At 39.4% G+C, this 14,987-nt stretch overlaps 1 protein-coding gene across 2 annotated transcripts in view; it reads left to right on the forward strand.

Moving 5' to 3' along the window:
- Window positions 1–14,658, forward strand: part of PARP15 (poly(ADP-ribose) polymerase family member 15) — a 29,027-nt gene extending 14,369 nt beyond the window's left edge. For both annotated transcript variants that reach the window (XM_045852029.1, XM_045852028.1), the window contains exons 7-13: window positions 1,075–1,137; window positions 2,477–2,644; window positions 5,188–5,394; window positions 5,480–5,629; window positions 9,159–9,292; window positions 12,289–12,463; window positions 12,772–14,658. In XM_045852029.1, the coding sequence (XP_045707985.1) occupies window positions 1,075–1,137; window positions 2,477–2,644; window positions 5,188–5,394; window positions 5,480–5,629; window positions 9,159–9,292; window positions 12,289–12,463; window positions 12,772–13,061 (1,187 nt within the window). In that variant the 3' untranslated portion in view covers window positions 13,062–14,658. The remainder of the gene's footprint in view (window positions 1–1,074; window positions 1,138–2,476; window positions 2,645–5,187; window positions 5,395–5,479; window positions 5,630–9,158; window positions 9,293–12,288; window positions 12,464–12,771) is intronic.
- The last annotated feature ends 329 nt before the right edge of the window (window positions 14,659–14,987 follow it).

Below are 14,987 nucleotides of genomic sequence, written 5' to 3' on the forward strand. Positions count from 1 at the left end.
GCCTGCTCACCTTTTCCTGAAGCCTATCCATCAGCAAGCCTCCTGTACATGGAGCTTCCAAACTTACTCTTACATATGAATGGAGTGATAAATTTGAGGAAAACCTCCACCAAAACAAACAAACTGAAAAAAAAGAGTTGTTTTTTCAGTTTTTTTTTGGAGTGACAAATTTGAGGAAAAACTCCACCAAAACAAACAAACTGAAAAAAAAGAGTTTTTTTTTTTTTTTTGTAAAGCAACAGTTCTTAGCACATGCATAATCAAGGGGATATAGGTAGATAGGCAATAGGTAGATGATATTTAGATAGATCAATCACTGTTCATGATGATAAAATAACATTTATTCAATATTTCTGTGTGCTAGATTCTGTGCTAAGTATTTTTATCCATTATCTCTTTTAATGTTCAAACAACTCTGTAAGAAAAGTACTATGACAGTCTTTGTGTCACAGAGGAGGGACTGAGTAGTCACATACTAGCTAATAAGTGGTGGAGTCAAATCCAACCCAGTGTGTCAAAATGCAAAGTCCATGTTTTCAACCACTCAGCCCAGCTGTCACTAGAAATGACCAGAGTGGTGAAGGTGCAGTCCTGAGGGGAAGATTCACTGGACTGAAACCAGCCAACTATCTGTCTAATTGTGAAGAACCAAACCAAACAGAATTAAATAACAAAATCAAAGAACTTAAGTAAAATGCTCAGTTGTATTATAGTTTTGAGATCCATGCTTCTCATTTGTATCAGAGATTTTATTTTTATATTTGTATTGAATTATGTAAAATAATAAGCATAGAATGAAAAAACACATAACTGCAAAAATATCCCAGTACACATAGAGATGATATAGCTGCAGATGCTGGAGGCTTTCAGCTATTGGGCTGTGCCATCACGCTGTGGGTCAGATTGGTTATTCATTTGCCATTAAATGAAGGTTGCTATAGAGAAGATGGGTTTTGAGGGAGAGGGCATCATTGGATTATGCAAAGGGTGAGCTGAACAAAAGTCTAATGTACAAAAGCTGTAACTACTTATTGAAATTTAATGGATGCTTTATATCATTAATATCTTCTGTAGGGGTGTCAAAAGCAATTTTAGAAGGTGCTGGACCAGCTGTGGAAGATGAATGTGCTGTACTCGGTATGGTCACATGTTGCTTTTGCCTACAACCTATTGAAAGTTAGAGGGCTGAGAACACTATGAGAGGGTCCATAGGGAAGTAAGTGGTGAGCACTTTGGAAGAAGGTCGGTCCACTGGGAGAGCAGACACTGGTGGTATATGCCATGGTGGCAGTGGGGGCGAGGTCCTTTATCCCACCATCCCACCTGTCTCTTCCTGAGAATTAAGAAGAACCCATGCCTGGATCCTAATAATCCAGGCTCCACCACATACTGAGGGATCCTAGGCACATGATCAAACCTCTAAGGACTTTGCTTCTCTCACCCATAAGACAGTTCTACTGATGAGGAATATGGTAATGGCTGCCCCACCTGTGGTTGTGAGGATGAGAAGGAACAATGAATGTGAAAATGAGTTCTGTAAGTTGTAAAGTGCTGTATGAATTACCTTTTACTTTCCCCACTCTTGTTCTGCTTCATATAGCGCACCATGTAGCTGACTTCTCGTTATGAACGATACAGAAGTCTGTGTGTGTGTGAGGTGTGTTCTGACACCAACAAATTCTCCAATTCTGACACTATCTACCTGGAGTTAGCGGCAGATCCCACAAGTTAACGGTCTTAGTGCCACAAGACTGCCCTCGCTTCAATGCTAGTTTTCAACTCCAGGGGCCACCTGTACTTCTGACTGGCTGGCAATAAATTCAGAGGTTCCCAATAACCCCTTCTCAGGTTCAACTATTCACTAGAACAACTCACAGAACTCAGTGAAAACACTTTTCTTACATTTACCCGTACATTATACAGGGTACAACTCAGAGACAGCCAAGTGAAAAAAATGTGTCAAATGACAAAGCTAAAGCAATCTAGTGATGGGTTTGTAGTCCTTTATTTAAGGGAAAACAAGCCATGGATGGGCTAGTACTGTGCCTCTCAAGCAGTGGAGCAAGCACTGTTTCTGAGGGATTGTAGGCAAGAGTGAGTTTTATGGAGAGTTAGAACTGTAACTGTGGAAACAGTGTGTGATTGGTTGCAGTTGCATATCTGACCTTAGGAAGAAAGATCAAGGAACAAGGAAATAAGTATACAGCCCAGAGTTGGCTTGGTATTCAGGGAGTAGCTAACTGTATACACTGCCTTTGGAAGAGCTCCCAAATTTTCAACAATGTAGAATCTGGATTGTGAAGAAAATGAGCCTGTCACAATGAGTGAAACCAGCTAGATCGAGAGGGGGCTGGACTTGGTTAGGAATCTCCACAGTTTTTTCTGATGTCAGCTATTTTCATTTCTCAGTAATCAGTGTTGCTTCCCGTAAGTGATGTGCTGGGTGTGTTTTCTTTTCTTCCTCTTTTTCTTTCAGCAACACAGCCTCACAGAGATTTTATAGTTACACAAGGTGGACACTTAATGTGCAAGAGAATAATTCATGTTCTTGGGGAAAATGATGTCAGGAAAACAGTTTCCAGTGTTCTAGAAGAGTGTGAACGGAGGAAGTACAAATCTGTTTCCCTTCCTGCCATCGGAACAGGTTTGCAGCCCCTCATCATGTAAAGATTCTAAATAATCCAAATTCATTTAGACAATCTCACTTTTAATGAACTCTGTGCTGAGTCCAGAAAGCGGTGGTGAGGTAAATCAGGGAGTGGGCAAACTTTCCGACCCTCTCAGGGCCGTCCATGGGGCCTGTGCCTCTTTCATCCATCTTTTCCTTTACTTCAGGTTCCTAAGTATCTTTCCATGTTTGGCCCTTAACTTCATGCTTTTCTCACTGTTCAATTTTTTTTTTTCCTCTTTGGGGGATTCATTTGTTCTCATTATAACAATTACCATTTCTGCACTGATGCCCAACTCAGCTCTTCTAGCCTTTTCCAGGATCTCCTCTGGGAGATTTCTTTGTCACCAAAAACCTAATTATATCACAATCCAAGCTCATCATTATCCCTTGAGTTGCCTTGGTTTTTAGTTTCCTCCTTCAGTGGTGCCCCGATGCTCCTAGCTATCCTGCCCTCCCTGTTTCTTTGTGTCCCAGACCCCCAGAGTCAGCAGGTCCTATTAAACCTTCATCCGGGGAGTTGCTCAGTTTCAGCCTCTTTTAGTTTGCAAACCCTTAAGACCCCTCCCATCTGGTTTACTGCAGTGTCTCCCAACTGGTTCCTCATTTGTGCATTCATTAGATTGAAAGGTGGTAACCCAGCCCTGTGCAAGGCACTGGGGATAAAATCATGAGTAAAATGCAGTTGCTCTTGTTAACCAACAAGCTCAGGTTCATGCTGCTCACAGTTTCTAGGAACACTTTCCTCATCATCTCCATCATATCATACAATCATTTACTCTTAGTTGAAGATGATGTTAATAACACACTCCCTGATTCATTCATAACTAATTGCACAGGCTTTTTAAAAAGCCCATAGAAGGGCCTTAGTAATGCCTTTGCATGGTTGAGTGATTTAGTAAAACTTCAAAAATGACATGGTTTAACTACCGTGGGTTAAACCATTGTTACTTCCTACTTTGACTTCTCAGTTCCCTGGCACTGGGCGTTGGAGTGGCCGCAAGCACTTTTGGAATACAGCTAAAACAAGTTGACTTAGAAATATGCTTTTCAGCATTTAAAAATGTATACTTCGTTGCGATTTCTCTTTTTTACTCTAAACATTCCCTTTTATCATAATTTTATATTTTTAATTTTATAATCTTTTTCTGAGATGTATAAATTTCAAACCCTACAAAAATCTGGCCCCAGCCTTGACTGTTACTTTCCCCAGTTTGTAGATAAGAACTTGAGGCATTAAAGCACGGGGTCAAACAGCTAGTAAGCAGCATAACAAGGTTTAAACCCAGGCAGCCAGGCCTGTACATTTCAACTATTACTTTCCTTTTTACACTGTGTGTTTTATTTTTACCATTATGCTCTTAATTATATTCTTAGTTATCCTATTCTTATCTCTATTATCTATTACTTTCTATAATCACCCCAATTTTGTAGCTGAGTAACCTGAAGTTTAGAAGTGTTGTGGGCTGAGCTGTGTCCCCCCAAATTCCTATGTTGAAGTGTTAACTTCTAGAACTTCAGAATGTGTCTATATTTGGAGATACAGCCTTTGAAGAGGCAAGTAAGTTAAAATGAGGTTATTAGAGTCGTCCCTATTCCAACATAACTAGTGCTTTGTCAGGAGAGGAGATTAGGACACTGACAGATATAGAGGGAAGGCTGGGTGAAGACACAGAGAAGACCGCCATCTAGTAGAAGAGAGGCCTCAAAAGAAGCTAATCTTTCCAACACCTTGATCTCAGACTTTTAGCCTCCAAAATTTTAAGAAAATGAATTTCTGTCACTTAAGCCACCAGTCCATGGCCCTTTGTTCTGGCAGACCTAGGAAACTAATATAAGAGAGATCAAAGGGCTTATCTAAGATCACACAGCTAATCAACGGAGAGCCAGGACAAAAATCCAGATCTGCATCCAGATCACATGTTCCTTTCTTGAACTTCCAATGCCCTTCAGCTAAAGACCAGTAGGAACACACACTGTGGGGACTCTGCAGCATCTTAGCAAGAGGTTGTTAGAAAGGACTTACTAAGAGATTTGTGCTAGCGTTAGGTGATTTTATGGTAGTCACAAGTAAATTGGGCTTAGCTCTGGATTGGATATTTTCAGGAAGCAGATATAATTCTATGATTGGGTATCTTATTTAGAAGAAGAAAAGAGTGTAGCTAAAGCGGTGATTGGTAATGAAGCCACAACTGCTCATTCTAGTCAAGATTGGGGATACTTAGCCATTATGTGGTATGGGGAGTGTTCATATTTTTGTCTGTGGTCAGACATGATTATGCAATGGTCTAGTTTTGGCTTAATTCATCACAGTTGCAGAGTAGTAACATTTGATGACATTCTGTGAAATTGTTTGTATTCAGCTGCAGAATTCCAAGATCCGGCTGAGTGCCAGGGCAGTTCCTGGCTTTCAGGTGCTGCTTTCCTTTCTCAGTACCAAGAACTGCATCTGCCAAGTCTGGTCACATGACCACCACCAGCTGAAACTTTTTTTGTCACTTAAAAAAATTGTTTTTCAGGAAATGCTGGGAAAAACCCAACCAGGGTTGCCAATGACATGATCGATGCTATTGTAGACTTTACACAGAAACATTCTACCCCATCATTAAAAAAAGTTAAAGTTGTCGTCTTTCTAACTGAGCTGCTAAATGTATTCTATGGCAACATGAAGAAAAGAGAAATAACCACATCACCCACCTTTCAGTCCACATTCCCCAAGGCTGCATGTAAGATATTCTTTTAAAAATCATGTGGTTACCTCTGATATTACTTAGAAAATGTGTAGATGTGAATGCTCACTGTTTCTATCAGTTTCAGGACTTCACAGACAGCATCCTATAATACATGGGCAAAGCACAAGCACTGTGGAAGAAAATCTCCTGTCCACTGATTGTTCTTCCGAGGGACAAAATCATGCCTGGGAAGCAGGTGTAACTAATGAACAGGAAGAGGAGAACAATGGTGAGAAAGCAGAAAGAGGGTAATAGAGTTTGAAAACCCAAGCTAATGATCCATGTTTTCCCCCTTATTGACTGGTATTGACACTTGGTGCCTGTTACAGCTATGAACTAACTAGTCAATGCTGGTTTATTGACCCTCCATCCCTAGACAAGTTAGTCAGAGAACAGAAACAGATGCAAGGAAAGAGTGCCCAGGGTAATCTGGTTGTGTTACATGGTGAGCAGACAGATTCCTGGTGTGAAAGTGTCTGTACCAACCTGCTCCTCCCATCTAGCTTTCTCCCATGTTGTGGCTTATGTACTGCTGTTAAAATAACTTGAAGTACAGCTTTCTCTTCACTATTTTTACCCATTTTGAGCACTTACTGGAAAGCACTATGGGTTTTACTGGTAATGAGACCTACCCGTCACGAGCTGCCTTCCTAAACTGAAAATTGTTGTCTGCCAGCAGGAATTTCATTTCTTCTCACACTTATTTCCTGACAACTCTTCTCCTCAATGTGCTGCAACACACAGTACATGTAAGAACTCCATGTGCACACACACAATAAATAAAAATAATAGTTGGATCTGTTAAGGCTCTTCCAGTAGCAAGTAATAGAAAATCCAATTTAAACTACCTTAAGCATAAAAAAAAAGAATTCATTGACTCATATGTCTATAAAGTCCAGACATACTTAGCTTTATGTGCAGTTTGATCCAGGGGCTCAGATGATATCATCTGGATTCTGGCTTTCTTCATCTCTCATTCTCTTCTCAGCTGTGCTGCCTTTATCATAAAGCTTCACACAGTGAGAGATGGCTGCTTGCAGGTTCAGGTCCATAACCTTGTATGCTCAGTTCCAACAGGACAGAGAGTAGCCAGGAGCAATATAGCCTATCAGGAGTGTGATGCCTGGGAAGCACCAGTATAAGGCCTGAGCTTCCTTCTGATTGGACCAGCTCAGGTCATCTTTGCAGAATTACATTATTTGGCCAAGCCAGAGACACACACTCCGCACTTGAACTGGAGGGGATCACAATCTGAAGCAATGGGAGTGTCCTCCAAAAGAAATTCAGGATGCTTTTACTAGAAAAAAGGAAAGAGGATGCCAGACAGTTAAAAATAATAGTATCTACTATTACTATACTATAGTATCTGGGGATATATAAATGAACATTTTTTTACCTCGGCCTTTGTAGAGGAAAATGTTTATTTAAATATAAGAGCTGTAAGTCATTGTTAGTAAAGTAAAAAATAAAGTTAAACTTGTTCACCCAGAATTTAAGTTGACTTATGAAATTTATGTAATAAAACAGAAACTTTGGAAAAGGAAACAAAAAGTGACTAAAATACGCAGGCAAGTGACCATATGGTACTCAAGGCAAAAACAAACGATAACAAAGCTGTCTCACATAATCTTTGTTGTTAGCTGACAGGGATAATGCAGATAAAATGTTAGGTAAAAAGGAACTCTGTTGGCAAAGATGAACTTAAGTTTTAGTGCAAATTTATCATATGGACTTCTTTGAAAGAAAACTTAAAGAGGATAGCTTTGAGTGTCATTTGAGCAGATGATACACAACTACTTTTCCAATGTATGTTAAAGCTATTTGTTGGTTCAGAGGGCACTTACTGAGCACCCACTGGATATCAGACACTAGAGATATATATTTGGGAGGCAGGTAAGAAGGCGGGAGTTAAGCGTGGGTTGGATTATCCGTGGGGAGTATGAAGAGGAAAGAGAGAGAAGACTAAAGGCAGAGTCAGGATTCTCGGTGTCTAATCCCACCTCTGCACATGGAGAGGAGGCTGAGGCAGAGCACGCAAGGAGAGGTGTAGGAGGGCATTTCATTTATCTTCAACACCAGGAATGGGAACGAGAGGGACATTTATCTTTTAGAAAATATTTATAGGAAAAGGAATCAAGAAAGTGCCAAGTAAACTTTTAAAGAAAATTGGCTATTATGTTATTTTTTGTGAAGCACCAGGCTGCACGACAATAGAACACAATTCTGTTCCTTACTTTGATGGTGGCCTCCCATGTAATATTAAATGCTTGAGTATTCATTTGGCTCTCCTGGGACACAACTTTATTATCCTTAAATTGTCTAGCCAGAGACACCTTTTGTCCACAGGTAGAGCAGAGTTTGGTAAGGCTTAAGGGTGTGATTTAAAAGTTGTTTCTGTTCAGAAAATACCCTTTGCTTTACCCTTCACTCTCCTTTTAAGTGCATGGGCCTCTGAGATGTAGAAAAGGTCAAGCCTAATCATTTTTTTAAGAATAATAACCACGTTTTCATAAGGGACTTGTCATTTCTTAAAGTGCTTTAATGCCTTTTACTATATTTTAAACTTGTAACAATCCCATGAAGTGGTGAAGAGAGCAGATCTTACAATTTCCAGTTTACAGATAAGAAAGTGAAGACTCATACGGCTGTCACAGGTTGAGGCTTACCAGGTCTTCTGACTCCAAGTGCTGGTAGTTTTCTGCTCTGTAACCTTTTGTCATGAAAGGAAGAGAGGGCCCAAAGAAACAAACACTTCACTTTCCAGTCTTGCCTGCTGCATTCAGAAAAAGAGCAAGTCCAAGAGGACTTGAACACCTAGGACTAGAAGTGATTAAGCTAAAAGATCTGGAAGCGGTGGACAGTGAGGAAAAGAAAATGATTTGATTTGCAGAAACTACACACCCTACCATGGGAAATTCTCCAGAAAAATTCTTTGAAAGTGGAATTTGAAAAGACCTTCCAAATTAGGGTTAGATGCTTCCCTTTGTCACTAGAATTTCTTTCCCTGAGTGGACTTGCTAAACACGAAGGGAGTGCCCTGAATCCCTCTCCCAGGCCCGGTGTATCCTTCGCTGAAAATGGGCAAATTGTGGCTTGTTGGTAAGGAGAAATCTTTACAATCTCTACTGATACAATCTGTCCATATTTCTACTAGTAATGCCATCTCGGGAAACTGATGTGCAGACTCAGTGTTTGAAGTTTCTGGAAGGCATTGGAAAGAAAAAAACTTGGAGCATCACTGCTTTATATGAAAACATTGAGTTAGCACTTCCATTACTTTCTTTATATAGTGTTTACTTAGCATGGAAGATGGGATACAGAACAAGGTGCTTTAAATATCTTTAGCAGGGTAATCATGTTATAAAAGAAAAATAATAAAGAACCACACTAAAACTGATAAAAGTGAAAACATCAATTAATTAGTTTTCATGTTTGCATATCCATTTCTTATAGAACTAATTCCATAGAACTTTTTGGAAACATTATAATTTCAAGCTATAGTAAATCTAAGTTTATCTAAATATTTTAGCTAAACCATTAATTAACCTATGTCACATTAGTGTTGGAACTGTTCAGTTTATCTATGTTTCAAGTTCAGGATAGTAAAATCCTTAGTTAAGTACACAGATTTAAGGAAGCTCCTTCCCCACCCCCAAAGACCAGGATTAGATGAATGAGAAAAAGAGAAAAAAAAAGCCTTGATTTTCAGAGATTGCTGGTAATGGATGTCATGTTTTCACTAAATGCTCACTTCCCAGATGATATTCCTGAGTCCTGGACTGACACGAATCAGCAGCTGTTTTGTGTGATCCAGCTACAGCCCGGACAGTCAGAATATGACGCTGTGAAGGAGAGGTTCTCTCAGACTTGTCCTTCCTACACAATAGAGAAGGTAACATTACGTTTTAAAAACTACTTCTTTTAAATATTGAAGAACTAACGTGAAAGCTATCTTTATACAACACTCTTTTTTCTTTTATACCTTACTGTATTTATTTTAATTAGACTAACTGCATTTCCAAAGACTTCAAATCTCATGATTTCAAATCAAATCTTATTTGCAATAATGAAGGAGACTCCCCAAAGTCACATGTATATGTTTGGATACTTACAATTCATAAACCCACTGAAACTGATGAAAAAGAAGAAATGTATTGAAACTTAATGGAAAGTTCAGGAGTAGCATGGTGTTTAGAGCAGTTCAATCCAATGGCTTGACGATGCCATAGATCCAGATTCTCTGGATTTGCTGTTCACAGTCTCAGCTTCATTTGAAGGCAGGACTGTCTTGTGATTATAGGATGGCTGCCAGTGGCAATCAGAGAATCTCAGCCTTCCCTGCCTCCACATTCTGCAGAATTAATAGATAAGAGTCCCAGGCTTTGTGTTGAGTGGACTACTCCAACCAGTCTGTGTCAGGGGAGTGCCATATGCTGATTGGCTTGGACCTGGGCTATTGGATCTCATCACAAAATTTGTTTAACCCAGTTAGGCTCCATCCTAGAACCATAAGGACAGCCAACTCCACCCAAACCAGAAGTTGCTCCACAATTCAGATGAAGTGGAATGCATATTCGGAGATTTCACACTGTCCATGCACTATGCTGCATAAAAATATCAGCCAGTAAAGTATAGCAGTTTGTTAGAAAGTCCTTATCATACCATAGATATCAGAGCAGGGGGTGGCATCCTAATAATTTAAAATCTAGCTGATGCTTCCTTAAATCTGTGTATTTAACTATATTAGAGCACTTTTGAAATCATGCTTTGGTAACCTTTCACATGCCTGACTCCCCTATTTGACAGTGGACTTCTTTTTTTTTTTTTTTTTAATCTTCACCAGAAGACATTTTTAAATTGCTTTTAGAGAGGAAGGGAGAGAGACAGAGATGGGTGGGGGAGAGAGAGAGAGATCAGTGTGAGAAAGAAACTTGATTAGTTGCCTTCTCATAAGCATCCTGACCAGGAATTGAACCCACAGCCTTTTGGTCTATAAGCCAACGCTCCAACTGAGCCACACTGGCCAGGGTAACAGTGCACTTCTTAAAAGTAGGAATCACTTCCTACTCATCTCTACATTCCCAGAACTTAGCATGTTGTAGGATACAATACCTATTGAAGGATGGAATAAAATTCCCAAGAAAGGAGAATCAGAAAAGAGATTCTGTGTAAAGCATAAGATTTAAAGGGGGAGTTGCATCATTATGTTTAAAGCTGTTGAGAGTACTGGAACCTTGTTTCAATTGTGTTTACCAGACATCTGCAACATTCTTGGCTCTTGTCCTATCATACCCATTTAGAAAAACCCCAATTTTGGATTAAGTCTATAACCTACCTTCTCTCCTGTGACTGCTAGATAAAATCATTACTAATTCATGGTCTCCAACTCAGCTGGATGCTCCAGGTAGCTGGAATCCTTCCTGGCTTCCTCCAGTCACCTCCTTCATGCATTCCCTACCCCAAACCTTCACCACTTTCCTTGAGGTCTCCATCACTCTCAGCAAAACAACTTTCCCTCCTGCTTTTATCACTTGACTTCTCCTCACTACCCTCTTCAGCTATCCATTTCCTTCTTCTTCAGCCTCTCTTCTGCCTTTTTTCTAGAACATTATTTGCTCAGATCTCCTCTCTTTCTAGACGTAGATTATTTGGATTTCTTTCTGATGCTTTCCTACTCCCTGTATGTTCTCCTAACCCATCCCTTATCACTATGAGGGGTAGTAATTTGTTTTCTTGTCTTTCTCCCCCACTAAATTGAAAGTGTCTTGAGGGAAGAGACCCAACACAGTGCTTGATTCATACTAGGTGTTTAATAGGTGATTAGTGAATGTATGTTAAATTCATTTTCTAAAGAATGATTTTCTGAAAAAAGCTAAAGAAGGACAAAGTTTCGAGGAGGGGGTGATTTATGTTTTGAAGTGCTATTGAGGTTTCTGGAATTAGTCATTAAATTAGGCAGTTATGAGGTGATTTGTGACCATAAGTGGAGAAATGCAGAAAGAACTATGATTGGGAGACCAGAAGGAGTTAAGGAAATAATTATTAAATGATTATCATTGTTTTAGTAGGAATTTGAATGTCAATAAATTTCCAGGAATTCCAGGGAATATATATAGGTAAACATTTTTATATAAATTATAAGCTCTTCTATGTAAAATAGATAATAATAATCACTTAATACAGATATCTTATCCTTTTTCTGAAGGCAGAGAGTTATGGTTAAATAAAACTTTTAACTTCTACAGCTGAAATTTTTTTTTAAAGAAAGAATTTATTAGGCCATGGCTACAAAATAAAAAGACCAGGACCTGGGGCATGAAGTCTAAACCTCCAGCAGCAGGGCCAGGTGGAAAAGGCAAAATGTCTCCTGTCCTGGCGTTGGCCAGCGTTTTTGCACATCAAGTAGGGGGAGGAAGATGTAAGTGTTTTGAAAGAGTTTACATTGGCTGTAGAAAAAGAAGGTGAAGCAGGGCTAGTTCTGGGGTAGGTGCAGAGTCCATAAGGAAGAAGTGTTTGCTTCTTCGGATTGGGGGTGGTCAACAGTCTGGAAAGTTCATGTGTAAATGAGAAACCGAGACTCCTGGGGTCTGATGATGCCTGGCTACTCTCTCTTTCAGATAATCTCAGAAATAACCACCTGGAAGTTAACTAACAGTTCCAACATACACTCAGGAATGTGAGCAATCTTGTTAGCTGTTGTCTTTCTCTCACTCTCCAGCCCACTGTAATTCAATTTAGAACATCTCAGAATTTTTCTCTTGTCATCACCTACTCTGAATTTACTATTTGCATTTTCTTCTCCTCCTCTATATTCCTTAAAGGCCACAATAAACTCTATAGTGAGCTCTAAGGTAATTTCCAAAATGTTTTGCTCTTTGTCATTTACAGATTGAGAGGATACAGAATGTATTTCTCTGGCAGAGCTACCAGGTAAAGAAAAAGCACATGGACATGAAGAATGGCCATATGGGTAATGAGAGAATCCTCTTCCATGGGACAGATGCAGACTCAGTGCCACACATCAATCAGCACGGCTTTAATCGCAGTTATGCTGGGAAGAATGGTAAGGAAGAGAGTAATCTGACTGATCAGAATGAGGTGAATGGAAGTTCTCATGTTGACTATTCACACCCAAGCAGTGTAGCTGTAGATGGCAACCATGTTGTCATTGTCAGGATACAGCTTATTCTGACTCACCCAAAATGAGACTGGCAACCTTCTGAGGACAGATGGAGTGAATTTTAGAAATAATAAAGAGTGGCTTTGGGGATCAAGAACTGCATTAAAATTTTATTTGGCAGGTTTGGGCATGGTTCTACATACTGGGATAATTTTATGTTCTTAGGAAAGCTTTTGTTTTTCTCTTTATAGCTATAGCCTATGGAAAAGGAACCTATTTTGCTGTTGATGCCAGTTATTCTGCTAATGATAACTACTCCAGACCGGACAGCAATGGGAAGAAGCATGTTTATGTTGTACGAGTCCTTACAGGAGCCTACACACTCGGACATGAGGGATTAATTAGCCCACCATCAAAGAACACTTTTAATTCCACAGATCTGTTTGACTCTGTCACAGATGATATACAATATCCAAAGGTATTCGTGGTATTCTTCGATTATCAAGCTTATCCAGAATATCTCATAACTTTCAGATATTAAAACATAGGATTTAGTCATCTATTTATAAGAACAGTTTATAGAGATTTTGTTTTTGCCTTTGGCTTGTTTACATAGATTTAAACATTTCCATGTTAGGTGCTATAGTGGTGAAAAAAGTCTTTTTAAATGCTTTATTACAATTTGTAGCATACCTGTTTTCTGAGCATATTGATGGGTAGAAGCTGAGAAATGTAAATAATGCAATTCTAGCTACAACTATAGACACCAAATCCATAGGAGAACAGAGAGCACCTTTCTTCTTTTCTATTAGAAAAGAAATAAGATGAATCACTATAGAGAGAGGTTGTCACCATTCTTATTGGAATATGTTAAGACATCAAACTGTGTTGAGCTAAAGCATGCTATTAAATGAATGGGTGCTATTATGCATCTGTGACAGCTGGGGATTTTGTCTCTCTGAGAAACACTTATTAGCAGTAGAATGACCGAATCAAGGAATATTACGTCAACTCTGTTGTGGAACAAGTTAGGTAAAAAATGTGTTGTATTGATATCTAATGCTACATTGCAAGTTACTGTCAAACTTAGTGGCTTTGTGGGTAAGGAATTCGGGCCTGGCTTAGCTGAGTCATTCTGGCTTGAGGTTTATCATGAAGTTGCGGTGAAGATGTTGGCAGGGGATGCAGTCATCTGCCAGCCTCACTGGGGCTGGAGGAACTGCCTCCAGGGTGAATCACTCAGATAGCTGGCAAGGTTTTGTTGGTCATTGGCAGGAGTCTTCAGTTCTTGGCCACTTGGAGCTCTCTGCAGAGCTGCTTTAGTGTCCTCATAACATGGCAGTTAGCTTACTCCACAGTGAGCAATTCAGGAAAGAGAAGGCAGAAGCCACAGTGTCTTTTATGGCTTACCTTCTGAAGTCATACTCCATCTTTTCTACAATATCCTGTTGGTTACATGAATCAGCTCATTCAATTTGGGAGGGAATTAAACAAGGCATGGACACCAGTAGTCAAGGATCATTGGGGACCATCTTGGAAGTCATATAAATGCATGAACGAATGATAAATTGATAACATGTTAGCAGTAAAAAGTATGCTACATCATCTAGTCCCAATGTCCCCTCACCTTTCTTCCTTCACTATCTCCCACTCCTAGGGCAAAAAGCCTTCTAGCCTCTGCTTGACCATGTCCAGCACTTAGGGTCTTGAGAGGACCCATTCCATTCTGGGACAGCTCATATTATTAGAAAACTCTTGCTTACACTGAGTTGAAATGTATCCTTCTATGTCTATTACCTGCTGATCACTGTCCTACCTACACTGACCCAGAACACATGTCATTTATTTTAGAGATGATGGCCCTTCAGATTTAACCCTTATACTAATCTTAGCCAAATTCTAAAAATGTTTAGCAGCTTATTTACCCTGTAACACTACTTTTCAGGAGTTGTAGACATTTAAGAATTGATTACATTATCATAAGTAAAGCACATGCACATTTAAAGAGTACAGAGCATATTTTAAAAACTCTCACCAATAAATAACAAGTGCTGGTGAGGATGTGGAGAAAAGGGAACCCTAGTGCACTATTGGTGGGAATGCAGACTGGTGCAGCCACTGCAGAAAACAGTATGGAATTTCCTTAAAAAATTAAAAATGGAACTGCCTTATGACCCAGTAATTCCACTACTGGGAATATGCTCTAAGAATCCTGAAATATCAATTCAAAAGAACCTATGCATCTTAATGTTCATAGTAGCTTTATTTACAACAACCAAGTGTTAGAAACAGCCTACATGCCCATCAGTAGATGAATGGATTAAAAAGCTGTGGTGTATGTATACACTGGAATATTACACATCAGAAAGAAAAAAGGAATTCTTATCTTTTCCCACAGCATAGATGGAACTGGAGACTATTATGCTAAGTGAAATAAGCCAGCCAGTGAAAGAAAAATACCATATGA

This window comes from Phyllostomus hastatus, unplaced genomic scaffold (assembly GCF_019186645.2).
Source record: "Phyllostomus hastatus isolate PE091 unplaced genomic scaffold, TTU_PhHast_1.1 phas_contig_86, whole genome shotgun sequence".
NCBI classification, from domain to species: domain Eukaryota; kingdom Metazoa; phylum Chordata; class Mammalia; order Chiroptera; family Phyllostomidae; genus Phyllostomus; species Phyllostomus hastatus.